This window comes from Hetaerina americana, unplaced genomic scaffold (assembly GCF_022747635.1).
Source record: "Hetaerina americana unplaced genomic scaffold, ioHetAmer1.1.p SCAF_1, whole genome shotgun sequence".
NCBI classification, from domain to species: Eukaryota; Metazoa; Arthropoda; class Insecta; order Odonata; family Calopterygidae; genus Hetaerina; species Hetaerina americana.
Window position 1 is genome coordinate 27,434,448 of NW_027286069.1, and position 27,995 is coordinate 27,462,442.

Consider the following 27,995-nt stretch of genomic DNA (forward strand, 5'->3'; position numbering starts at 1 on the left):
AGACCGCGTAGTGCATTCATAGAAGAATGATAGCTGTGACAATAATTGAGGAAATTTAAAGCATATAAATACTCTAGATAAGTATCTGAATGATAAAAGAACTCGGCGTCAACGGGAGTAATGTAATTCAATGCGTTAGCATGTGCACATTAATTCTACATGTACCATCGAACAAATGAATTACGAAGATTTCTACCAAACAGGAAATGACGTTAAAGTTGAGATGATGACATAAAAATAGCGTTTTAGATCATATATTTTGACGAAAGGACGAGTAAGGTGGAAGCGGTGTAGAAATTGAATGTTTTCTTCCTCGGGAAGCACCAACATTTCAATAATTTGTGTTCTCTATCACATATCCTACTGTTATATTGTGAGTCATTGCCGGGATTTTGAATAGTTGTGTAGAATATGGTAGTGTTGTTGTTTATGTAAACATCGGTTGTACATACAGAACCCTACATGGGTTGTCTTTGAGGAAGTGCATGGGTTTTTCTCAGGAATTATTTTACGCTCCTGACCGACAGTGAATGATTACGCGTGCGTAATCTCCGCAAAATTAGTCAGATTTGACGCGTAAGGTCCGGTGTAAATCCGAAGAAGAGGCGTTCCATGTCGCTAATTTTTCAAATGTATAATTGTGGTACAGGCGTAAGATTTTTGGTTTTTGAGCCTTGGTCAATACCAAGAAGTAATCTACGATAAGCGGCGATTGACAGTGGAATTGTTGATTGTATTGTGGGTTGAGATGGCCGCAGTTGTTGACCAATCTCCGAGTCATGCAAGTGCTCCCCCTGAAGGAAGTTTATTTTCATCTAAGTTTGAAGCAAGTGTCACGAATGGGGTTGATTATTCGAGTATCAGGGGAAAGGTAAATATGGTTATTCATGTGAAGTCAAGCAATGGACTTGTTGTTGATATAAAATGTTCGCACCAAGTTAGACGATGGTGCATATGAAGTTTCAAGAATATTTAAAAGCATTTATTTTTTGACAATTTCAACAGAATGCCTTAGTTAGCCCATCCGAGGACCAATTTGAGTTGCTTATGCGCTCAATTAAGGAACGTTTGGACGACGGAAGAGGAGAAACAATTTTTGACATTGGAGTTGGGAAGGGTGAGTTGGTGATGCAACCTTGCTCTATATTTAGTTATAAAGAAAGAATGGATTGGATTTCTATTATTTTTTGTAACTAGGGGATAATAAATTGATACGTGAAGGTTTGGGGAAGGAAGGATACGGGAAGGTTTGGTTTACATTATTAATATGGGGAAACCCCATATTAATAATGTATATATATATATATATATATATATATATATATATATATATATATATATATATATATATATATATACATCCGTATACGGTATTGCCTATCTCCGAATACGAAACAGGACAAATTCATGTGAATACATAATGTTCCTTTTTCAGATGGAGCTGAGAGTGGCCTTACCGAAGATGAATATGAAGCATCCGCGGCAACTTTAAAGGCCCTGGGAGCAGCTCTTGGTGCTGATGTTGTGGAGTTAGGGAAAAGGGGCAGTGGTGGAGGAGTAAGTGGTTCACCCACGAATGTGAGCACAAGCCCATCATCTGCTGATATTACTGGCCAGTTCCTGGTAAGAAGAAAACTTGACGAACAGGACTTTTTGGAAGTCAGGTAAGGAAAATAGGTAGAATAGGATGACCAGGCGGTCGGTAAATTTGCAACAAATCGAGAATTACTAAATTTCTTCAAATCTCCAGGAAAAAAATAAGAAAAACGGTAAGTTTTTTTTATGAAATATGAAGTTTGTTATGCGGATCGGAGATGTGGAGTTCACAATGAGAGAAATATTCATTTTAGTTTTATGAACTGTTCATGATAGACCTAGGCCATCGCGTATGCAGGACGAGTCAAAACCCAAAATTAGAGTTGGAGCGACAATATCATTAGTTGCGCGCGAATTCATGAGTGATCGGTGAGTCCCTGACCGGATTCAAAACATTCGTTGGAAAGAACCGCACATTCTTGAGGAAGTCGTGAAATTATGGAATTGGTAGAAGTAGGAATGCAGCAGAAAGAGAATTCCAAACTGTGGTTATATCATCAGAACGACGGAAGACTTGCGTGTCACAACTAAGGTGCCATGAATTTGTATGTATGTTCAACGGTATATTTTTAAACAATTAATGGGTAAAAGTGGTTAGTGCCTTGTTTTCCCATTAGACCCAAGTTTGCCTTAAATATTAGACATTTCAAATCTCAACATGTCATTAATGTTGATGACAGTGGTCTTTTCTGTCAGAAAATTCCAAAATAATCTCCAGTCTCCAGGAATTAGGAGGGCAAAGGGTAAAAAATGGCTAAAAACACTCTGTTTATGTTCTGCTGCAAAATTTCCCCTGGGGGAAAGTGCATTTCCTTTGATAATTGACAGATCAATGAAACCCCCAAACATTTTAAAACCCCAATTAGAATTCACAATATCACTGTCATAGATAATATCTGACTGATTTCTGAGTCTTGGCTCAAAGATGTGGACAGGAAAATAAATATAGTGAAGAGAAAGGTAGTGTTGCTACTGAATAAGATTCCTTATTTCCATAACATCACACCAACTAATGCAAAGCAAGTTTTTCTGACACAAACTTAACTGCAAAGTTTTGGAGTTTAGTATTTTCCATTTCTCCAAGGAATATGTAATGTAGAGGCTGTACTCCACTGAAACAGAAAGTGTGCAGTGAGTTATAGACATTTTCATTGAAAATATTAACACTTATCTCCATCTCTTCACGTCTCTAGCAAGAATCTCACCGCAATTTTGTTGAATTAGATTAAATCAGCATTCATAAAAAAACTCGTTAATATGACTTATGAGTAATATTTTATTGTGTATAATTAATTAACCACAAACTAAATTATTACAGATTTTTGATTTTTCTTCTCTTTTTTTACTTAACAATTATTTTAGCATGATTTGTATTTCTTGTCAATGTTGTTGAATCTTCTGACAACCTGCACTCTGTGCAGTTCATCATTTACTCTGTTTAATAATTTTCTTTTGTGTTATCAAAACTGCCCATGGTGGAAAACCTCATGTGATAATATATACACCTAATGGTGGTGACGGCATTCCGAATGGTCTCTGAGAATTTCAGAATTCTTTTAGAAGATTTGTAATTACATTTTCATCATCAGTGTCAATGGTGTCTAAACAAATGTATTCTTTGCTTTCTCCATTCAGTAATTAAAATATCTTATAAGAGTAAAAATTAATGTTGATGTAATTGTCCAAATTATGTCACCAGACAATTCATGAAGCTTTGCTGATATTGGAACATTAATATTAATACCAAATGGTGAGTGTATAAAAATTTTTTCCCTCTTATTTTTCCGGCATTTCCACAATGTTGCTATTAAATTTTTCAATGGCATCAATTTGTCCATTCCCTATTGATAATATTCAGTTGTTGAATAAGTTTTTCCCTTCAGACCTCACATTTAATGAAAGGCGAATAATGCATTTGTCCGCAGGTGTGTGCCACATTCTATTTAAGGTCCTGATTAATACATGTACTTTGTGTTCTTGTTTGGTTATTTTGCTTCAGGCGGTTTAGTCCACATTCCTTCTGTATTCTTTAAATGATAAGCTGCAGTTTCTTCTTCAATTTCCTCAGTTGTTCATCTTATTATTATTCCAGCAACCCACAAATGATAAATTGTAGTTTCTCCTCTAATCTGTATGCGTAAAAAACCGAGAAACAGATGAATGAAGACACACACTGATGATTGCTTTTTATTTTATTTAATATTGAAATTTTACTATCCATGGTTACATGCATACACACATGACCATATATGATGATGACCAGACAGACCCACTTAAATTTTTTCATGATATTAGATATCCACAATTTCCATGGAGTCACATATGATATTGTTTAAGTTTATCTCTCTAGTAATATCATGGATGAGCCGACTTAATCATGGGGAATTCTTGGAAGTAATTGGCCCTGATCCCCAGCACTCACTGTCCGACCAAGATGTTCTCATTTAAAGAATAAAATGCAATTTTTGTTCCTCAGGATAAGGTTTTTCCGCTCATAATGCATTTCATGGGATATATCGTTTGGTTTTCAATGTTGGTTGTTATCTTAGGATGCTTCACATTCCCTATGTGGCAGGTGGCTTTAGTGACATTATCAAACTCAGAAACATCCCCATGCTCCTTGCCACGTGACCCAAAGGATTGGGTTTGTATGATAAGCAGTATGAATGAAACTAACCTGTTCACTGGCCATGGAGAGATGCCATTTTCAGGAAAGTGAGATGTTATTTGCTCTTTAAGGTGGTGGAGGTGGTCTTTAGAGAAGGTTCTGGTACTCATACAGTACTCCATAGAAAGTGCTGTTTTAAGATAGGAAGAGGATGCACTGTTCTACAAATATATTCCAAAATATGCTTTTGAAAGAAATCTCGGCCACTGGCTGGAAACAGTATGACTGTTGAAGAAATTGGCCCCTGAAAAGAGGGGAATATTGCCTGCATGGTAGATGCAATTGGTTCCAGGAAAATGTGACATCTTAGGTAGGTGACTGCTGAATGGAGGTGGCTGTTTAGGTAACTGTCTCTGTATAATCAAATGTATATTTGGCGACCGAGAGTAATTACTTCACAGTATCATTATAAAATATGCCAGAATAAATTAGCCATATGCTAAAATAAATCTGATATGACTAGCCCATGACTATCTCCAAGGTGTTTTATGACTGAAGAAAAGTACAGCATACGAATATGGGAATAGTCTTAAAATTATCTCCTCCAACATTTATTTTGTGAGGAATTACTTATCTTCTGGGTTGCAATGGATATGGCATTCAATTTATTTTGGAGAATGTACTAATGCCGGCAATGGGCTTTCTATATTGACCACATACCCTAAGGCCAAAATAATGTTAAAAATCCACATTTGAAGGGCATTATAAATTTATTGCAATCCCTATCAGAGATGTTCAAGTTCTTCCCGTGCACAATACACAATTATAACGAAATGACATTCGATGGTTTCTGGCTCAACATTTCGGAAGTTCATTGAATGAAGAGCACAATGTATTTTCCCACTGTTCTTTATTTTGGTACCACTAGTTTCAATGCTTAGGTGTCATCATTACAAAAAATGGACAAAGGAAGGAGGATGGGCAAGTGGGAAGAGCCGGAAATCAGAAGGAATTTGAAAAAGGACCATTTGGACAACAAGTTATTGTTTGATCACCTCTCCCCAATCCTGGGAGCATCCCTTTCCTTAATGGAAAGAACTACCCCCCCCCCCCCCCCCCAATTTTGAGCCCCACTAATTGCCTTTCCTGATGCTTAACACCACTCTTCTCCTAACCATCAACGCCGATCACAACCCTTCCTCTTTCCACCCACCTCTTCCCCCACAAGAATGCTATATAAATGCCCTGCAACTTGAGTAATTTGTACCTGATGATGATACCTAATCATTGAAACTAGTAGTACCTAAATAAAGAACAGTGGAGAAATACATTGTGTTCTTCAGGTAATGAACAAATTTACATCTTAGCCCTATTAAAATGTTAAATCTAAAAACTGTGTTTAAAGGTTTTCACAAATAAATGCATAATTTAGATGATGTAGATAGGCAGGTACATGTGTTACCAAATAGGCACATTTATTGTACCAAATGGGCACATTCATTTTGTCTGATTAAGATCATTAAATAGTAAAGGCACTCAAAATTGTTTTTTCTTGGGATCACTTAATACTGTCATTGACATTCATTTCCATTTTAAGTATGAAAGTACCTAATCATTATATCCTTTGGGATTTACTTGTACTACAATTTTCACACCTTTTCATTCATCATCCAATCATGTCAGCTAGTTGCTACCTCTTGAATTATATATCTAGCTTCTCATTGGTTTGGAGACTTGGAGGGCTCTGAAAGCTTTCTAACTCTTAAAACTCTCTTTACTGGGCCTGCTGGTGGTAGGGTAGCTTTCTTGACTGCTAAATTGGAGGTTGTAGGTTCGTTTCCAACTGGGTAAGTTTTTCTCCCCCTTGAGCATGGTTGTTTGTAATTGTCTAAATGTTATATTTATGGGTGAGGTGGAAGAAGGGACTAGCAGTCCCAATATCAACCCTATAAAGATGTTAAATATATGAAAATGAACAACAACTCTGTGAATCTCATTGAGTTGCTGGTGGGAACCTAGTCACTTATTTGACCGGTAACATGAAGCGGGCAAGATTCCTAGCAAGTATATTCTTGCTGAGTTATGGAATAGCCTTCTACGAAGAATTTGTACTTTCACATCACATACACTCTGCTTTTGATATTACATGGCTGTAGCCATTGTCGTGCCCCAAAGATTGTTATTACTGTCACTGATATGGCCCTTCATTTAATATCATTATTGTATTTTGAATGTGCTCTTTTATTTGGTCTTCAGGGTTGCTGTGGTTGGTAATGTTGATGCTGGAAAGTCAACATTACTTGGTGTTCTTACTCATGGAGAATTGGATAATGGGCGAGGAACTGCCAGACAGAGATTATTTCGACACAAACATGAACTGGAATCTGGTAGAACATCATCAGTTGGCAATGACATTCTTGGCTTTGATAGCATGGGTAATTATTTTTATATTACTCTTTCTTATACTTTGAATCTTTCAATCTATGATTAAATTGAAATGCTTGATTATCTCCAAATGTAAATGGCACTTTAAAAATACTAGTGGTTTAGTACAGCCATTACTTAAGAATAAAACTTTGGTAAAAGATGATGGATATATTTTTGTAATTACATTCTCTCAAAAGGATAAAATTCTACCAAATAATGCATTATGTAAATTTGCTAAATCATATTGAATGTTAAAGTGTGATAAATAAAGGACACCTTGCAGCCAAGTATATACACTTAAATTGCAAGCTAGTCTACTCTCCAAACATATTAACTAAGTATGCATTAGATATGAGAAAATACATCTAGAATGATGGGATATCTCACAGAATACATATTTGCAATGGAAAATTTGCTGAGTTTAGAAAATAAATATGCTGGGAATAGCTCAACCACTTAAATAAATCGGATTGATGCTGTTTTTATGTGGAATACAGTTTATTTAATGTTCTTGGTTTAAAATATGTGTTTTGAAAGGTGATTTATTTATGTTAATGACAGTCCCATGTGACAGCAGTCATGTGAATTACTCTTACAACATCAGCAGTTGCATGGCCAAAGAGTGAGGAAAGTCAAATTGGTACATGAATTATGAATAGCTTAAATTTTGTTCTACAGTCAACCCTCACACTGTGTGAATTCCTAGATGATTTTGCCAAGGTACGATTACCTTTGCCTACCCAGTTTACAAGATGCGGTGCTTCTTTCTGAAAAGACATGGTTTTAAGTTCCTTTGCTGAAACAAACTTTCATATTTTACATCTTTTTAATGAATAATGTAGTTTCAAGATTATGAAATCTGAGTGTTATGTACTAAAACCCTTGAATTAAGAATAATGAATGAAACGAAGACATTGTGTATGATAAATTGTTTCTACATCTAAATTCTAATTATCAATTTGCAATTATTGGTCAAGTTACCATTGCTACTCATTTTAACCGGTTAATGTTGTTCATTTTGTTTTTAGTGAGCAATTCAGCACTTCATCTCTGGTCAATATTTCCCCCTTTTTTCTCCATTTAATGTAAACCCCCTGCAGAGGCACTTAAAGTCAGCAGTGGACTGGAATCTCCGTTTCTTCTGTATTTTATGTAGGAGTCTGGAAAGAGACTTTTCTTTTCATTTCTAAGTATGCATCAGTGTTTTTCTTTAATTTATATCATTAATTACTGTGTGATTCAGTGCTTAAGCTATTACCATAACTTTTGGTACCAACAATCTTGGAGGATCAATCTCAAGAGAGTGAAAATGTATTCTTGTAGAATTTCATATGTTTCATCTTTTTAATGAATTATGTAGTTTCATAATAATGAAATCAGTGTTATGCACTGAAACCCTACCCCAAAAGAAAGGAAACATGGAGTGTTCAGCCATTGCATTGGGTCAGAAAATTGAAATCTTAGACAAAATAAAATCAAAGATCAAAGAAGTATGATGCTAGGGTAGATATATCGGGTTAGTGAATCTTTGATACATACCATCGAGAAAAAAATGAGGACAGAATGAGTATCAGTGTTAGTGCAGTTTCTACCACCATGATATTTTTAGTGTCCAAGTGTAATGTTCATTTGAGACTGGTAGAAAAACTACTGTGCACATGAGGAGAGGATCAAAATCAGAAGTTTTTTCGTAGTAGAAGCACATTTCATGGCTGTTTGTCCTAGCAGAATTCTTCTCGGAAAGCATACATTTAAATTGTACTGCATATTTTCTTCCTGGCATAAAATAAGTTATAAAAATTTCTGTTGAATTAAAAAATGTGTATGAGTGGTATAAAACATTAGGAATATTTCAATCAATCAATATTACGTATCCTATCTTGTCTTAAGTTTTATCTTTCACATCTTTTGGTGGCTGATATGGATATTCTATTTTCGCACATTCTAAGAATAGTTTTCAAGTAGCCACAATAACTTTTTAATAAGTGCTAAAATATTTGCTCTTCACCTTAAATATGTAAGAATTAATTGATGAAGCCATGGAATTTGAATGTTTACCTTGTGGGTCCTACTATTACTATCATTTACCCTTAGGGTCATATTTTGCTTTATATTATTCTTATGCTATGAGTGAATGCAACGTGAAGCAATTAAATAAAGTGTTTTTTTTTTGGGTTGTGTATAGCTATTAAATCAGAAAATGTGAAAAACTTGCATGCTATATACATGGGAATGCCTTTGATCAGCATCAGTATGTAATGTAGATTTGTCATTAGCCAGAAGGTTTTCACAGCAGTTAATGTTTTGAGATTTATATATTTTTTTAATTGCCTGCTGGTCATTAAGAATATTTTAGAAAGACTTAACATTTAATTCTGTGTAATGAGAGTTTTGTCGGTAGCTCTCTGAGGAGGTCATTTATGGACACCTAACTAGCTAGGGGATCAGGATGGTCCCTAAATGCACTGATTTTCCACCCCAAAATACTAGGTTCAAATCCTGGGATTGGTGGTATGGTATTTCAGTGGTATCTTGAATTTTTACTTGGGGTGCTATGTGGAAAGCACTTCAAATGGAGTTTACCATAGCCAAATCAGACGTATAACTGTGGGCTCCTTTTCAGCTGTCCTTAATAAAGTAGGATAATGCCTACACCAGGTAAATATCTGTCCTTCCTTCATTCCCTGAATATTCTACCTCTACCTAAAACATACCTATCCTATGGTGCAAATGACCTATTGTAAAATATTTAAATATGGTCGACGATGGCTATGTCAGTGATATAAGAATGACAAATGGAACTAACTCTTCAATCGGCTCCAGATGATGTAAAGGTGCTCATCTGCATTAGGAAATCTCAAATAAAATGAAATTGTATTACTAGATGTAACATTATTCCAAATAAGAACAATGCTGTTTCACTTTTGTTTCAGTATAACAATATTTATGCATGCCTACCAGAGAGGTTGTAAGGAAAATTCTTGCTTCAATTCACACTTGCATATTTTATATGGGATCTGTTTGTAATTAGTATGAGGGTGAGAGTTACAAGCTTTCATTTTTAATAATTACTTATGACACAATAAATACGTTGTAGTAATGTAATCTTTTCCATAGAAAGAAGAGGGGTAATATTTCAGTTCTAATTATTATTTCATTAACCAACATAATTTTGTGATAAATAATTGCATAAACAGGATGTAATTTGAACTGTAATGTGATAATTTCGTATAATTTACACCTCTGTGGCTTATACTTCGCCAGATACACAGCTATGTTTTCTCACAAAGCATGAACTAAAAATTTGTTTGACCCTGGGCAAAAAGAAATTTTTGGTCTATAATATGTGAAGAAGAACTGATTGTAGCACTTTTCCACTTGATGAAATTTATGTTATGACTGGGTTTTGATGTATAACAATATCATCAGGGAGCAAAATGAAGTTGTGTGCCATCTTATATACAGTTAACATTCCGGAAGGAGGGGAGCGGATGTGGTAGTAAACAAGGGGAGGGAGGGGGAGAGAGGGAGGAAAGAAGGGTGGAGCAAGGGTGAAAAGGGGAAGGAAAGAGAAGGGAGATGTGAATCCATGCTGATTTCCGGGAATTGCCGTCGCGTAGTTTAGTTGGTGGACAACTGTTTCGCCCCCAGTCCTGGAGGCGTCTTCAGGTCGAAGTGAAGCTTCACTTCGACCTGAAGACGCCTCCAGGACTGGGGGCGAAACAGTTGTCCACCAACTAAACTACGCGACGGTAATTCCTGGAAATCAGCATGGATTCATCAGATAGATGGCGCGGAAGCCTAAGGATTAGAAGGGAATTGCCAAGTCTGTATATGAGGGTTTTCTGTAGATACCGAACCTGTGTTTACTCTCTTGAAAATCGATGGTAAGGTCAAGGAAATTTATTCTCCCATTGACTCCCGGTTCCATGGTGAACTTTAAAGAATTATGCACTGTGTTTAGATATTGAAAGATTTTTTTTTAATTGTCTACTGCTCCCTGTCCAACAGCATAGGATGTCATCTACATATCTGAACCAGTATCGAGTGTTGTCCAAAAGTTTTTCTTTAGAATTGAAAATTTTTTCTTCTAATCTGTCCATGAAAATTTTGGGCAAAAGTGGGGAGAGTGGTGAGCCCATGACTAATCCTTCCTTTTGCTTGTTACACCCTCCATTGAACAAAAAATAGTTTTGGCCAACACAAATTTGGAGAAAGTATCTCGGTGTTTATCGAGCCATCTACATCAGCGATGGAAAGGATGTCTTGGGCATAAGATAAGTCCTCTTGTTTTGGGATGGAGGGTAAAAGATTTTGGACATCAAATGAAACTAACTTGGCGTTCGGGGATAGGGTAACGTTTTGCAGCTGTTCCAATAGAGACAGCAAATTTTTTATACCAAATTTTGGTTTGAAATCAGATAGTTGGCGAAAGACTGAATTTAGTATATAGGATAAATTATGCACCGGTGCACTCATACTCGTTACCACAGGTCTGATTGGTACGTCTTGTTTGTGAAGTTTGGGTAAACCATATGATCTTGGGGGTAGTGGTTTCATTTTAAGCAGGTGGAATTTTTGCTTTTCATTACACACATTGATGGATGAAGATATGGCATTTTTCACTAACTTTTGGTTTGGTATAGTGGGGTCTTTCTTCAGAATTACAAAATTGTTAGAAGAAATGAAGGCTTGGCATTTACTTATGTAATTTTCTTCATCCAGAATAACAATGCTGTTTCCTTTGTCTGCTTTGATGATGGTGAGTTTCTCATTTTCTATTTGCTTTGATAGGTTCTTGAGTGTGGCTGTGTGAGTAGATGGGTGTTGGAGGTTGCTAGGCGTCTTCTTTATATCAGCTGAGAAGACATCGGCGATAAGTTGCTTAGTGCCCAAACTTTCACCTGAAAGGGGCGCTTTGCAGTCCACAGCTAAGTTTTTATAGATCTTGGTGGAAATAGGGAGTGCAGGAGCATATTTTAGACCTTTGTGGAGTTAATTCAATGTGGGATCCAAGAGATGACATTTGGACAAATTCACTAGCCTCAGGGAGAAGTTGTTCTTAATAGTTGGTTATTGGGCCCTATTATTAGTGGATGGGACACTGTGGTTACCTTTCCTTGATAGACAGAACAGTTTTTGGTCGATCACTTTACGTTTCCTTTCCCTGATATCTTGGGACAGCTTTCTTACTCGTTCTCTGAACACTTGAAATTCCACGTAGTGCAGTTTAAAATCAATTCCATATGTAGTACGTGTAAGTAGAAACACAAGGCATCTCGCTTGGTATACCACATCTTTAGTTCCTTCTGAACCCACACCTTTTTTTCCGCGCAAACTGCCATTTGGGCTGCTGCCGAAGAACAAGAGGTTTTGATGTGCACAAACTTTGGGGTAACACCTAATTGTAAACACCTACTGGTGAAATAGATGTTGAGAGAGGCTTTGCGGAACTTGATGAACAATTTCAGATGTAAATTAAGAGTACTGTTTTTAACAAGGTCGAAATTCTGTATTCCGCTATCCTTTGTAGACATCTCCCTTCTCTTTCCTTCCCCCTTTCACCCTTGCTCCGCCCTTCTTTCCTCCCTCTCTCTCCCTCCCTCCCCTCGTTTCCTTCCACATCCACTCCCCTCCTTCCGGAATGTTAAATGTATATAAGATGGCGCACAACTTCCTTTTGTTACCTGATATTGATGTCATACATCGAAACCTGGTCGTAAAATAAATTTTATCAAGTGGAAAAGTGCTATGATCAGTTATTCATTATGCTCGACTTCCATCACATCACGCCTAAAGCTACTCAATTTGATAATATGTAAAATTGAATGGCTATTAAACCATTTCAAATTTTCCGATGAGAATATTTCTAACTTCTTTGAGCGGCTAGGCTCCCATGACTGGTCGAATGTTTACAGCGATTACTGTTTTGACGACAACTTTCTTTACTTCTATTCTACTTACCTTGAATACTTCAATTTTTGTTTTCCCATTGGGCCAATTAGGTTCAAAACCTCAGTTTTATATCATAATAAGAAACCCTGGGTTACCGATGAAATTCGTAATCTTGCAAGGTACATGAAAGATTTAGCAGCATATTTTAGAAATAAAACTGACTCCTCCAGTCAACACGAATACTCCACTTTGAAAAAGGAATACAGGACTATTCTTTACAATGCCAAACGATCATATAACAATTCTCGAATTACTAATGCCTCTAACAAATCTAGGGAAGCCTGGAAAATAATTAATGAATCCAAATCTATCTCAAATGTCAACTCTGACATTGTACTTCGTAATACTTCTGGAAAGCTCAATCAAAATACTATACAGATGGCATCCTCCCTCAATGAACATTACCTATCTCAGATAACTCCTACAAATCAGTGTAACAGTGGCAAATATCCCCTTATTTCCAACTCTTGTAACTCGCTATTCTTATATCCCTGTTCGGAACATGAATTAACTAAGGCAATGTCCAAAATTAGTAATAAATACTCTGCAGGTCTTGATGGAATACCAGCCACTATTTTTAAGAAATCTTACGAGGCAATTAAGCATCCATTATTATTTTTAATTAACAAATCTCTAAAGGTAGGGAAATTCCCTGCCACCTTGAAAGTAGCGAAAGTCTTGCCCCTCTACAAGGGCAAAGGACCTAAAGACGATATGAATTCTTATCGGCCCATTTCATTGCTCAACCAATTCGGTAAAATATTTGAATTAATTTTTTACAATCGCTTAATATTATTTCTGGAATCCCATAACTTACTTTCTCCCAACCAACATGGTTTCAGGAAACTCAGGTCTACATCCACAGCTATATATCTAGCAGTTAACAAAATAACTTCTGATCTTGACAATAGATCTGAATCTTTTGCCTTATTTTTCGATTTTTCAAAGGCGTTTGATGCTGTCAATCACAACCTCTTACTTCGAAAAATTGAATGCCTGGGAATAAGAGGGACTTCCCTAGACTGGGTTAGATCCTATCTCCTGGACAGAAAACAATGTGTAGCCTTAAGTAAACAAGGAAGAGAGTTCCTTTCTCCAGTAAAAAGTGTTCTATGTGGTGTACCCCAGGGATCTGTCCTGGGCCCAATCTTGTTCCTTATGTACGTAAATGATCTACCAACATTACTGAACTCTGTACCAGGCGTGCTGCCTGTCGTCTATGCTGATGACACAAATGTCCTCGTGTCTGCCTCCTCTGTAGACACACTAATATTAACCTCTGTTTCCGTTACCCAGCTGTTACATGAGTGGTGTCTCCTCAATTCCCTCCTCCTCAATGTTAGTAAATCTTCTTTAATTTACTTTGCTAATAAGAATAAATCAGCTGCTTGCATAACTGTAAATATTGATAACGAACTTATTGTACAAAAAAGTAAATCATGTTTTCTAGGCATCTCTATTGACAGTCGTCTGTCTTGGGATGACCATATTCTCAAACTTCGTAATAAGTTGAGTTCACTCTGTCATCTTATCAGATTCATTAGGCATACCGTCAATACTGAGGTCTTATTGTCTCTTTATTATAGTGAATTTTACTCTCATGTTGTTTATAGTATTCTTTTATGGGGCCCTACACCTAATGCAAATATTATATTTAAAATTCAAAAACGGATCATCCGACTTATTTGCCTTGCTACTCATGCAGCATCCTGTCGTCCCCTCTTTAAAAAATTGAAAATTTTACCCATTCCCTGCGTGTATATGTATTGCGCATCTTTGTATGTCAAAAGCAACTTCTCTAGTTATCTTTCCAATGCCAACGTTCACAATTATAACACAAGGCATTCTGCTGACCTCCACCAAAACTTTGTCAGAACCTGTACCACCGCCCATGGACCTAAACATATGGGCCTCAGGATTTTTAATAAACTTCCTAAAGAACTGAAAGCACAACATAAGCTGCCTATATTTAAGCTCAACCTTCAGAAATATTTACTCTGTAAAATGTTTTATTCTATTAATGAACTTCTTGTCCCATGAGTTTCTTTGTATTTAAACATGTACTTAGTATTTATCATTTCTTTATATAACATTGACGTGTCCTATATCTGTGCTTGTTTTTTACAATTGTACAAATCTGCTGGGCAAATAAAATTACTTACTTACTTACTTACTTACTTACCATTACCAATGTTCATTGAATGGCTCCTGAAATTCGTGTACCAAAATCAAATAATACAAATATCAATGTAAAGCAGTTTTCAGTGAACAAATCATCCTTTTTGTCTTAGGAGTGATGTAATATTATCATTTAATGGCAGTTCACGTATTGATGCATAGTGAAGGAAACAAACAGAGCCATAAAGCAAGTTATTCCTATAGCATCAGTGTACCGAATTCATACAATTGCTCCCTATCATACATGAGTCCAGTCATATTTGGATCTATTATGATAGTCTCTGCTTTTAATTTTTCAATGATATGTTGATTTGTGATAATTGTTTCTCTAGTGGTTTCTGATGCCTGGAAATTAATGAATTCACCAGAAATAAGTACTGTGTTAATATGAAATTCAAGAAATGTAAGATAACTTAAAATTTGGCAGGAATGCATTTTTGTCAACTACTTTTCCTTCAACTATGCTGATTCTAAATGGGTAATTCTCATAATTTGGTTTTATTGTATTTTTTGGTATCCCATTAGCATTTGGTGCCAATATTCATGCATTGAAATTTACAAACACCTATTAAGATCAAAGAAAATTTTCAAGGTTTTCATTTAGAAATAATCTTTAAACTCTTTATATTTTAGGGAATGTTGTTAATAAACCAGAACATGGTTCCTTGGATTGGGTGAGGGTATGTGAGAAATCATCTAAAGTGGTGACCTTTATTGATCTTGCGGGTCATGAGAGATATCTGAAGACAACTGTTTTTGGAATGACAGGGCATGCTCCAGATTTCAGCATGCTTATGGTATGTTACTATTTATTATTCTGCAGTCTTTCCTCTTTAACATTTATAGAGACAAAATACTGCTTTAAAATAATAGTTGAGAAAAAATGAGTGTTAAATTTCATTTGTAAAATTTAATTATCTGCATTCAAAGTTTTCCATGGGCCCTAGAAAACAAAATTCATATTCCAGAATTGAACCTACATAAAATTTCTTTGACTAAAATCACTGAAGGGCAATTACATTTTGTCAAGGTCATGTCTTGATTAATTTCTGAAGATATAAATTTAAATACTTTATAAAAGAAATTTTTAAGAGTTACAGATCCTGTATCTTTTCACTTAGCACATTTTAATTATAGTCTTAGTACTACCAACCTTATAAATATGATAAATCTCCAGAAGGGATGTAGATGTGATCATCTCTCGTAGGACTGGCTCATAGCATAATTTTGAAGTTGTAATGCAGTCAAAAATGCCTTTGAAATCATAAAAAAATCCCAAAATAAAATAGTGATGTAAGCTAGGAATATCTAGTAAACTCTGCAATATGCTCGTTCTATTAATTATTAGAAAATAAGCAGTGAAATACACCACTTAGACCTAAGGTTGAGAAGTATAGTGGAAAGTTGTGTGTATAGCTTTATAGTAGTGTTTTAACTAATTTTACAGTGGGTAAAGGCATATAAAATTTAATTTAATTGCATGCTCAATATTTTATCATGTTTTAAATATGTAATAAATACATATGTTATCTGTGGTTTTCTCAATAATTGATATTGATTGGTTTGGTTAATTTTTTCTGCTATTGAAATAATTTAAACTACTATAGTTTTTTATAAATCTTAGTGCAATGTTCCAAGTATTTTTAGGCATATATCCATGGCATTGCTAATATCTTTAATTGCTTTAACAGGTGGGATCTAATGCAGGTATAGTTGGTATGACAAAAGAGCATCTGGGTTTGGCCCTTGCTCTATCAGTTCCTGTATTTGTGGTGGTAACCAAGATAGACATGTGTCCTGCAAATATTCTTGCTGATACACTATCACTGCTGCTTAGGGTTCTCAAGTCTCCTGGCTGTCGCAAGGTCCCTGTAATAGTTAGGAATGCTGATGATGTGCTTCTGTCAGCGACCAATTTTGTCTCTGAGAGGTAGGAGTTGATTTTAAAATGAGACATTTGATGTGCCATGTATCAGTTGTCACATTTAAACTTAGTTTGTGATTGAAGTAAATTTAGTAGTCTTTACTGAGATTCTTTAAGCTGATAATGTGCGTTATTTCAGCACTTTCTTAGCTACAATCAGTCGTTTGATTTTTTCAGACTCTGCCCAATATTCAAGGTCTCAAATGTATCAGGAGAGAATCTTGACCTCCTGAAGATGTTCCTTAACCTCCTCACCACAAGGACACCATCTAAAGATACAGACCCACCTGAATTTCAGATTGATGACACGTATTCAGTTCCAGTAAGTAGAAGCTAATATGAAATATTTCATAGAAACATATTTAACATATTATTTACAGGTTCAAAAGAAACTAACAAAAAACTCTTGGTTTCATATTTGGCCAGTAAACAATGATGCCAATTTAATGTGTACTTTAAAGATTAAGTAAACTGATTGGACAAGTTTGTAATTTAATGTTTTTGCTACATGGTGGAAACTCATTCAAGGGTAATTCATTCTGGGATATTTCTTGTGAAGGTGATGTGAGCTTTTATTCTGCTACGAAAAAGAAATCTCTTCAAAGTATTTCCTTATGTTCTTGGATGCTCTTTCTTCCTTTGCAACATGGCACAAAATATCTTCTAATGGATGTAGACATATTAATATTCTTTGGGATAGGGTAACAGTGAATACGAAGGAGAGAGAGAGAGGCCATAGAATGCATGCAAATGCCATGAAGAAAGCATGGAAATTATTTGATAGCATTTTTATGGAAATTGTTGATGCCATAATTTATTCTGAATGACCAAAAAAACATGACTGCTTGGTTGTTTCCATAATTGTAGATAAACCATAAATGTGGAGAAAGGATTGTGTATTGTGTAGGGATTACCTGTACTCCACATTGTATTTTTGGCTGTATAATTTGTAGCAAAATAACTCAATAGCCACACAATGGAATCCACAGAAAATTGTTTTTTTTTTAAATTTGTTAATGCTGTGCACATGCCATACAATGCGTTGGTTTTATTTTGGAATTATTTTATGAATAAGTAATTGTGTTTTTTATACAACAATATGTATCGGCAGTTTGTCTAAGACACCCACCCCAGTTTGTGTATCACTTTGGAAATTTTAATCCAACAGCAACTGCTGCAAGAATGAATCTAATTAAATGTTGGAAGTATCAGAGAAAATTGAGATAATAATATAAATGGAATTGTTCTTGCATCATAGGTTCTTGCCGACCATTCATTTTTTATTGGCGTCATTAGTGATAAGTATCATTAAAAGATCTTTATTATTTTAGTTTTTCTAAGATTTGTAAGCCTGATACCATTCAAATGTTACAGGGAGTTGGTACCGTGGTGTCAGGGACTACACTCAAGGGTACTATTCGCCTCAATGACTCTCTTCTTTTGGGGCCAGACCCTCTTGGACATTTTGCACCTATATCTGTTCGCTCCATACATCGAAAACGTATGCCTGTGCGTGAAGTCAAAGGAGGTCAAACTGCCTCATTTGCCCTTAAAAAGGTTTGTATTTTAATTTATGAGTAACTGTGGGGATGAAATTATGGAGAGTGGTATGCGATGTAGCACTTGGATTTAGATTGATAAGAATTTTATTTGAATGAAAGAATACTTGAAAAAATATGTCACGTGAATAAAAAAAAGAGGTCCCGGGTTTGGATAATGGATGTCTCATATTTTTTATGTGGAAATTTGCTTAATCCTTGTGTGCGTCTATGTATGTTTTTCTTGTACCATGTACCCAATGTGTTTTCAAACTAACTAGTGTGTCTGTTTATTATGTGAAGTTGGCGACTGGTGCCAAATATTTTAACAAATATTGGAGGAAATTCTATATAACAGGAAAAGTGTTGCAAAGTTGCCCACACTCTTTCAGGAGAGGATTTGGAGTGGATGGATGGTGAATGAGAAATCAACACTCTCACCTTGGCACTCAGTCAAACACACACATATGGACAACACAGGAAGATGGACGTAGATGGCTGGTGCCACATATTTGTAAAAGTATTTGGCACCAGCCATTAGCTGTGCTTCCATCTTCCTTGTTTTTTTGTGTGTGTACTTATATGTTTGACTAAGTGTTTGTGTGACATGGTGAGAGTGTGTTAATTTCTCATTCACCATCCTCCCCTTCAAAATCCTCTCCTAAAAGAGTGTTGCAACTTTGCTACACTTTTCCTATTTTTCTCATTAGAATGTGTAGCCCTTTTCGTAAAAAGTAGTTAATGCCCAAAGTAATTTTTATGAATTGATTGAAATGTATTGCATGATTTGAAGGCTTAACTTGTTCTATTTTCTCCATATTTTACTGAGGACTATGATTTGTAGTTGTAATAGTTGAAGTAGAGTGAATTGTGTTCAAGTAAGGTTTACCTACATCCATGAGTTAGCATCTTTGCATTCCCGTTATGTGTCTGTTAAATATTTATTATTAATTTCTAAGTAATATACTACGTTTCCCAGTGCCTAAGACACTCCCTGATTTTACAGGTTACAATTTACAAAAAATTCTTGGATCAAGTAAAAGGATCAAAGTATTTGCTATTGACCCTTACTATGAAGAAAATTGAAGTTATACATAGTTTATATCCAAATTTTTTTTGAAAAATTTCATTTTTATGGATAAATTAGCAGCCAAATGTATATAAACGTTTATTCATTGTAGAATCACAACTTTTTCATCACTGCTGCTAAATTATTTCTGTATTTATGTTCACTGGGGTTGTCACTTTCCTCTTGCACAATGTCATCTTCACTTCCAAGTTCCAATCTAATTTCACATTTTTAGAAAGACATTATGATATCTATCTTTAACATCCTGCTAGGACTTTTTCAATCACAATCGCTAGTAATTGAAGTCCATTTCATTCTTCCCGACATAATGACATGATGAGTTGGTGTCCTATAACCTTTCTTTCGTATTCAAGTGGCAGTTACAGTGAAAGCTTTCACCATTTAGAAGCAAATGGTGGTTTAGTTTTTATTCATCTGCAGTTTCTAAATTCACCTTCTGTTTCCTCTGTTCTTGTGTCATCTTCGGAGGTTGGCCAAAACACCTGTCAGCCTTGTTTCCATATTCTGAAGCGTAATTCACGAATTAAATTTTAATTGTAATTAATATGACGATCTTCTCTCTTAAGATCCCATGAGGTTATCATCGTTTCAACTTTTTATGCGATGCTTATTCTGTTATTATTTTGATATTATCAAAATTGGGGAAGATACAATGTATGTATGAGTATGTATTAGCAGAAGGGCGACATCCTCGTTAGCCCAGCGCATGTTAAGGCAGCCACACAATTGAGATGAAAGTAAATATGCTACATTGTATACATATACAATTTATTTGGGAATTTTTTGGAGGCTCTTTCAATGAAATATTAGAACTGTTGCTTACTACTGACTCAAAACAGTGATATTATCGACATTTGTAATCAAGGAATTCATTTTATATGCCTGGTGCGGGGAAAATACTTAATAGTGAGTATTTTTTGCGGCGAATCTGCTTGTACTTAAGTCCAGAATTATACCCATCCACCCCCTTATCCATTCAGCACAGGCTGATTTTAGAGCACAATTTGGAGTTAAAAAATTCACTGGGAAATATGGTATATATTTTATCTCATATGTATATATAGTGGTTATTCATGTAAAGTAGTGGAGCCAGTTAATGAAAATATTTGATTTAATTTAAATATTAACAGATCAAACGATCACAGATCAGAAAGGGTATGGTCATGGTGTCCCCATCATTGAACCCTACTGCTTGCTGGGAATTTGAAGGAGAAATATTAGTTCTACACCACCCAACAACCATCAGTTCTCGTTACCAAGCAATGGGTGAGTTATTATTTATTTTACTGTTATATACTGGGTAGAGTCCAAATTGATTAATTGAGGTAGAAACAGTGAGCCCACCTTTTTACACTATCGTGAGGCGAAAAGGAAAAAGTCAAAATAGTGGATAAATAGAAATGGAGAGGAAGTATTATTTTCAGGAAGTGGAAGTAAAATCATAACTTTATGCCCTGTAATTTTATTTATTTTTACCTAAACAGATACATTCTATCCACATTAAAACTTTCTCTACCAGTACCTCCATCAAAATCCTTACGCAAACCTGTTTCCTTCCCTTTTTATTACAGAGCTCCACTAATGGTTATATTTTCAAGTATTCCTTAAGTTGGAATGTACATTAGAGTATATACTGTATTTCTATATTTTAACTACTGGACTTTATTCCAATGAGTTTTTTCAATTGTTTTCTGGGATTTTACTATATTGTTCTACATTGAAATATGCAAGTATATGAATTTCCTTGGCCAGGGAAACCCTATAGCCAAGATGATTGTTAACTCTTTGCAAAATGCTTAATATATTGTCTAATGGCAAGGATTTTCTATTATGTTTAGTTTCGTTTTAATATAGGTTCGTCACCATTTTTGTGAATTAATTCTTCACTTAGTGAAATGAAAAATGACCAATAAAAATGTTACATGGGCTGTACAATTGTGTGAAGTACAAGAAACAAATGGAGAAACAATGCTGCAATGTATGAGAATGAGTGTTAACCCTCTTAATGCCGTGTCCAGCTAGTGGTACAAGGGAAAAGTTCTAAGGGTAATTTAATCAAATGTATCATCTGACGAAAAATATATAGTGAAGCAATTGTAAAAGATATCCATGTGCAGGTTTTTTTATTGTATAATAACTGAATTAGGTAACATTTAGGAATGAGTTTTACATCCTGCAAAATAATTATAATTTTAGTCTACTAAACATGAACAATTTTTTAGCAATAAAAATTTGATTTTAAGAAACAATAGTAATACTTTTTGTATCACATTTTCTTATGAATATGCTATTTTTACAAAAACCAATTAACCAAAAAGACGTTTCGAAAAAAATTATAAAAAATAAACAATTACTTTTGAGTTGCATGACTTTCTGTGTGACTGTACAAAGCCACATTTTGTAGAAAAGTCTTTTTTACAGGTGTTGTTGGACCGTTCATCTAGCCTCTATGGCTAACCAAACAAATGCTATGTGCACTGTTTAGGACCTTTTCCTCTTTTGGCCATGTATTCCACTACAAACTACACAATTCTTTTCTTTTTTACCTGGAAGTTGCTCCAGTCTGGCATTTGATCTACCTACACGAGGAGATATGTCACATTCTGTCTCCCCAAGACATTCCATCTCAAGAGACTCACTGATGCTTGAAGTGTATTGATGCCTTTTCATCATTCTCATTGGACTATTTTCTTTACATATGATGAAAGAAAAAATAAAAACGTACGTATTTTCTTGAAATCGTGCTTGATTCGACCGCACGCTTAAAAGGGAAAAACGGCACTGAAACTCAAAGGCAATGGAAAACCAACTGTGTTCCTCATATACTATGTATGATGTACTTTCCATCTCAAGGCAGTGAAAGAAACAAACCCTATTAGAAAGAGAAGTGCTGGCAATATCATCTCATTACAAAGATCCTAAATGATTACCTTGGATGAAAGGCAAAGGAAATAAATATACGTGCATAGTAATGCTTTCACTAGTGTCGCATCATCCAAGTTTTAGCAGTTTGTATAAAGCAGATTCATCTTAAAGCATTCAAAAGTTTTTAGAATTAAACAGATTAGTCGTTCAGTGAATCAGTGGAATATCATAGTGAAAAGACCGCTCAGCAAAAGAAATGAGCATAGCATTAGGCTGAGCTTCCCCTCATGTAAACAGTTCAAGGTAAAATTTACAGTAAGATTTATACCTTATGGGAAGTATTAAAAATAGGAAATTTAAAAAAGTTGTAATAAAAAAATGTTATATGAAGTAGAGATGTCATATTCATGATAAAAAAATATTTCACAAGATGCAATGAAGAATTCATTAATTAATGGAGATTTGAAAATAGTTTACATTTGAGCCAATATATGGGCCTGCCTCACTTTTCGTCTGTGATGCGAAAGCCGATACTTCGGCCTGTCACACTAAAAGGGTTGCGATCAGTTAAACTTTTTAACCTTTATTACAACAAGATAATATTTACATGAGCCCCAATAGAATTTATGAGGTGTGGCAGTTAAATAACTGGATTGGTGCTACTAAACATTTTATTGATCACCAGCTACATTAGAAAGTTTATTGCCTCCAATGTACTCTCCTTGCCGATCCCTACAATGCCCCATATGAATCTTCCATTGTTCAAAGCAGTGCTGGAAGTCCGCTTCTGTCAGTTTTTTGAGAACCTCCATCACTTTTGCTTTCACTACATCCATACTTTCAAATCTTGTTCCCTTAAGCCCCAATTTGACCTTATGAAATGAAGTCACCGGGAGAGTCATGTTTTATGTACTGAGCACCAGGTGCCATCTTCCTTCTCATTAACTGTGGGCTAAGTAAACATCTGAAAGTTAATATAACGAGATAAGATTATATTGCAATTATAGAAAAATGCCAGGAGCAAGATAAAAATGTCATAAATCAAGGTAAGACGTAACTGCTGGTGGTATATGATTGAGATTTCACTCCATCTGCTATTCTTAAATTGAACCATCAAATATTTTCTAATAGAAGTTATATAAAAATACTGTTGCAATTTTTATGTGTTAGGCCTGAAGTTTTGTAAGGGATTCAGGAAATGAAATAAAGAAAAACACCTTGTGCACATATTTATTCCTTACTTGCAACACATCAACTCGACCCAACGGCTATCTCTGGCCCGCTTGGTTTACCCCCTCCTCTCTCTGACTCTTTTCTCCTGTGTCAAGAGAATATTTGCTTAGCACTCTTCTCATTTATGGAAGTGTTTTTGAATTAGGGGGCATTTGGGAGAAGCGGTGAGGAGTGATGTGCACTGAGCTTGAGGAAAAGGCAAGTCTGCAAGATAGGAGGGAAAAAGGAGACATGTGAGTGGGGCACGGGAAGTTAATAGCTGAAGTTAACAATTTTTATAATGCTTACATGAGAATATTTCAAGTTTAAATCAGTCTTATGTATTGGCTGTGGATAAATAGATGCTGGGATAACATTAAACTTTCTGTCAGATTATAAGTAAAACTGTTGGATAGAAATGATTCAAGAGCAGTTTTGGAGGTGAAAACTCTCATCTTGTGTCTATTTTTGATGGATTTAATCGGAGAAAAATGATTTTTGTATAAAAGAAAATGAAATATATAGTTAAAATGAAATAATGTAGCACTGCCTACAGTAAAACTTGGTGTGCTCTTATGTGAAGAATCCCAAAAGAGAATACTGTACACTAAGAGTGAGTAGAATGCACCATAGTAAATTGCAATAAGGACACCCGGTGAAAAAATGGACCTAATAAGAAAGCAAGCTTAGCTTAACACACTGCTAATATATTACGTGGGTTGTTTATAAGACCTTGGGAAGAAATAGAAAAAAATAATTTTTGGTAGATTTTTTTATTTTTCATAATAAACATGAATCCCCTTTTCGCTCAATGAACTTTTCCCTGAATTTCTTCAGCATTTTAAGCCATCCAAGATGTAAGATTTTCGAAGGTTCTCAAAATAGACATTGTGTTGGCCATGACCTCTGGGTTCAGTGGGAATCATTTACCACCAAGCCATATTTTTGTTTGCAATTAGAGAGAAATCACTGGGGGTCGAATCTGTTGAAAATGGTGGATATTGTAATAATTGAAACTATAATTCCATAATTTTCACCATCGAAACTGCACAGGTGTGAAATCATGTGTTGTTTTAATGGTAGATAATTTTTTCTTTGCCAAATGAGGACAGTTTTTCTTGCTTTCTATGCTCAACCGGTCCAATAACATTGCACAATACTCTTAATTTATCAGTTATCATTTTTGCAAATATTGATGTAGATGATTCCTCGTGCATTCCAAAAGACCATGGCCATCATCACGACAGCTGATTTCACCATCTTGGCCTTCTTCAGAGCCGGATTCTTTTAATGAACTCACTGTTTCGGCTGTACCACTGTCTCTGGAATGTCGTAGTATCCATGTTTCATCCACAGTTATATATCGACACAGAAACTCATCAGGATTGCAATGGAAAAGTGCAAAATGCCTCCAAATCAACCACGCAATTGCATTTATTCTTCACTGTGAGCAAGCACAGTACCTATATTGCTTTGATTTTTGCCCACCCAATTTTTCATGCCAACTTGAAAATGCTACCTTTTGATATGCCTATGGTCTTAACTATTTCATGAAATTTGATTCGTTGATCGCTCAAAACATCCTGGATTTTTCCAATCATTCCATAGGAAATCACTTCCACTGGATGTCTCCAACAATATTCATCACTTGTGAATGTATGACAATTTTCAAATGCATATACTGATTTTTAAACAGTTGCAACACAGGAGCAGGTGTGCTATGAACTACAACCAACTCGGCTTTGATCTCTTTCAGTGTTAAGCCCTTTTTTAAAGTGTTTCATCACAGCACGAAACTCATTTTTTCCATTTTTCCAATTAAAAAAATGTTTGTGTCTTCAATTGACAATGAAACCATGTGATGGATATACCTGAATATTTAACAGCAGTTTAGTGAGAAATTAGGCTAACTATTAGCAAACTTTTTCCAATGTTTTGAGTGTTATATCTTGGATTTTCTAAGAACTATTGAAAAGCCCATGTAATGCAGCCTAGTTGACCGTTAACGGCTTGAACTTGTGACTATGGACACACTATGTTTGTTGCCAAGAATGCAATTATAAAATTAACTGAGCAGATCAATATATTCTACTCGTTGTGGAATATTTGACCAGATTGTTTTTTGGGTAAGCCCATTTATCACTTATGATATGCAATAAAAAATTCAAACTGTAGCAATTAAGAGTTTTGTAATTAAAACTTATCATTTCTTATAGTTCACTGTGGAAGTATAAGACAGACTGCATCTATACTCTCCATGTCACGCGAATGTCTAAGAACAGGAGACAAAGCCAGAGTGCATTTCAGGTTCATAAAGCACCCAGAGTATCTTAAGGCAGGGCAAAGAATGGTGAGTGTGCCTAGATGTATATTTCTTTCATTAGTTTTTCCACTATCTTTCTAGTAGAAAGTTATCCAAAATGTTTTTGTGACTCAGTGTGCACAAGGTGCTCCCCATAGTAACTGTGTTTATTGAAAAGTCAATCATTATTGTAGGTATTTCGAGAGGGAAGGACTAAGGCTGTGGGCAATGTGGTAAGAGTAATACCACAGGCTAATCCAGGTGCTCAGCCTAACCCCCGGGCAAAGCCAAACAAGGGGCAAGGTGGAGGCCAGAATCGGACCACTAACCATAAAGAATCAAGCACACCCATTTCAACAACTCCAGATGGTGGGTCATCTCCAGCCAAGGCAAAACCTCAAGTGAGTATGTCGGTAGAATCACCAATAGTCAATGGTAGTGAGAATTTGAAAACGTGGAAGATAACAGTAGGAAAGTACTGCGCATTGTCACGTGTATATTTGTAAGTGGGAGGAGGTGGGTGATGTGGCAGGGCAACAGTTTCTAGGGGTGGGGGGATGCAATAGAATGAGTGTCGAGGGAAAGTGGGGGAGATGTGTTTTCTATTTTACTGTGTTGCCTGTGTACTTTTAAACTCTAGAACCGAGTTGAATAAGGGAATATTGAACCAGGAATCGTCAACAGTCCAATGCAATGCATAGTACATTAGAGAACACATCTCCCCCTTTTCCCCATCCCTCCCCACTGCTATTATTGCTGCCCCCATCCCAAGAAACCAGCCCCCCACTACCTCCCTCACCTGCTCCCACTTGAACTGAAATACTTGACCATGGACAGTGCTTTACCTCTTGTTATCAAATTCTCGGTACCATTGATGGTCACCTAGTAGACTGAAATATTGGTCTTGAGTTCTTATAAATCAACATTGGCTATAGGATTGACACCGTACCAATTCATAGCCAATAGTTCACACCCTCTTCATATTATATTGTACAGAGGAATTGAAAGATATAAAACTTTATTTTTAAATATTTGTTACAATATTCTATAAGGTTTTTTTTACTTTCTAGTTGTTTAAAATCCAAGTAACCTTCCTTGAAAATGTTTTTTGTCTGCATTTGTTTGTTGGTATTTATAATAAATCGATAGGTTTCCTTGTACACAAGTAAATGCCTGTTATGTAAGAATTAGAGAATCACATATTATTTTTAAATGACTGAAAAAAGAGAATTAGAAATCCTGAATGAATTCTCATTTTTAATTTATATTTGTAGTAAACCACTTTCAGACTACATACTGTGTAGTTTCCATGCCATTTTCAATATTGAAATGTGCTCTTAAATATGAAATCGATTTCACCGCAAGTAAATCTTTATAAAATCTCTGCCTAGTTTACCTTAAACAACACTTTCACTCACTTCAACTTCTGTTCATCATATTCCAATGCCCCTGCAGGTCCCTGTGAATGAAGGAGAGGCACAGAATATGGTTGACCAGTGGGAAGGAGGCACACAGCAGCAGCAGCAGCAGAGGCGCAACAGGGGAGGTCGTGGAAGGAACAGAGGTGGTAGAGGGAGGGGAGGAGGAACCAGTCGAGGGGATGACAAGCCATGTGTGCGTGATGAGTGAATTAAATCCTTGACTAGGGAAATCTGTTTTCATGTGGTTAATTGGTTCAATCTTTCTCATTCTGAATCTCATAAGGACAATTTGTGATGGACTGAGGAAAGTTAAAGGTTGTGGAAGAACATATGGAGATGGTTGCCAGTACGTTCATTTGCTCCTTAGGTTTGGTTTTAAAACTACATTTTTGTAGGGTTTACATTTGAGAAAACTTTCTCCTTTTTGATGTGTTCCTTGTGTGACAATTTTGGACTTCGTTTGTTTCAATCCAGTGAATATTTATTCAATCTTTTGGAACAAATTCCACCTGCAAGCCTCGAGCCGGCCCTTGGATGCCTGCATATAAACAGAAAATAATCACATTTTGTGTGTCTTAATGAATATACTTTTAATAAAACCTGTACATAAAATTAAGAGGGAGCTAATTTGAAGGAAATTAAAGTACTTGTGAATTCATTTCTTTGATGTCTTTGTTATGAACATCAACTTTCCAGTTCTCATCTGCTGTAGGTGATATTCAACCTGGCATACTGGATTGGTTAATTCAGTTTTAAATTGTGCCTAGAAGATAAATAATAATTCCTCCTAGCTATTATTTTAATTTTTTAATAGCTTTCTGTAAAGTGTAAGAATTCCAGAGACTTGTGTATGAGATGATCTTCAAGATTTTGTGCCCC

At 35.6% G+C, this 27,995-nt stretch overlaps 1 protein-coding gene across 1 annotated transcript; it reads left to right on the forward strand.

The window, feature by feature from the left end:
- Positions 1-230: 230 nt before the first annotated feature.
- GTPBP1 (GTP-binding protein 1) lies at positions 231-27,774 on the forward strand. The gene is made up of 12 exons (XM_071587363.1): positions 231-871; positions 1,006-1,117; positions 1,436-1,664; positions 6,461-6,639; positions 15,398-15,561; positions 16,456-16,694; positions 16,866-17,010; positions 18,063-18,245; positions 20,447-20,582; positions 25,610-25,743; positions 25,890-26,096; positions 27,151-27,774. The coding sequence occupies exons 1-12, from the start codon at positions 749-751 to the stop codon at positions 27,322-27,324; spliced, it is 2,025 nt and encodes a 674-aa protein (XP_071443464.1). The 5' UTR covers positions 231-748; the 3' UTR covers positions 27,325-27,774.
- Positions 27,775-27,995: the final 221 nt, after the last annotated feature.

Bases quoted from the DNA above. Each gene is read 5' to 3' on its own strand.
- GTPBP1 (XM_071587363.1), top strand. From the start codon at position 749: ATGGCCGCAGTTGTTGACCAATCTCCGAGTCATGCAAGTGCTCCCCCT. The intron at 6,640-15,397 runs GTAATTATTTTT...TTTATATTTTAG, and splicing joins TCTTGGCTTTGATAGCATGG to GGAATGTTGTTAATAAACCA. The intron at 26,097-27,150 runs GTGAGTATGTCG...ATGCCCCTGCAG, and splicing joins CAGCCAAGGCAAAACCTCAA to GTCCCTGTGAATGAAGGAGA.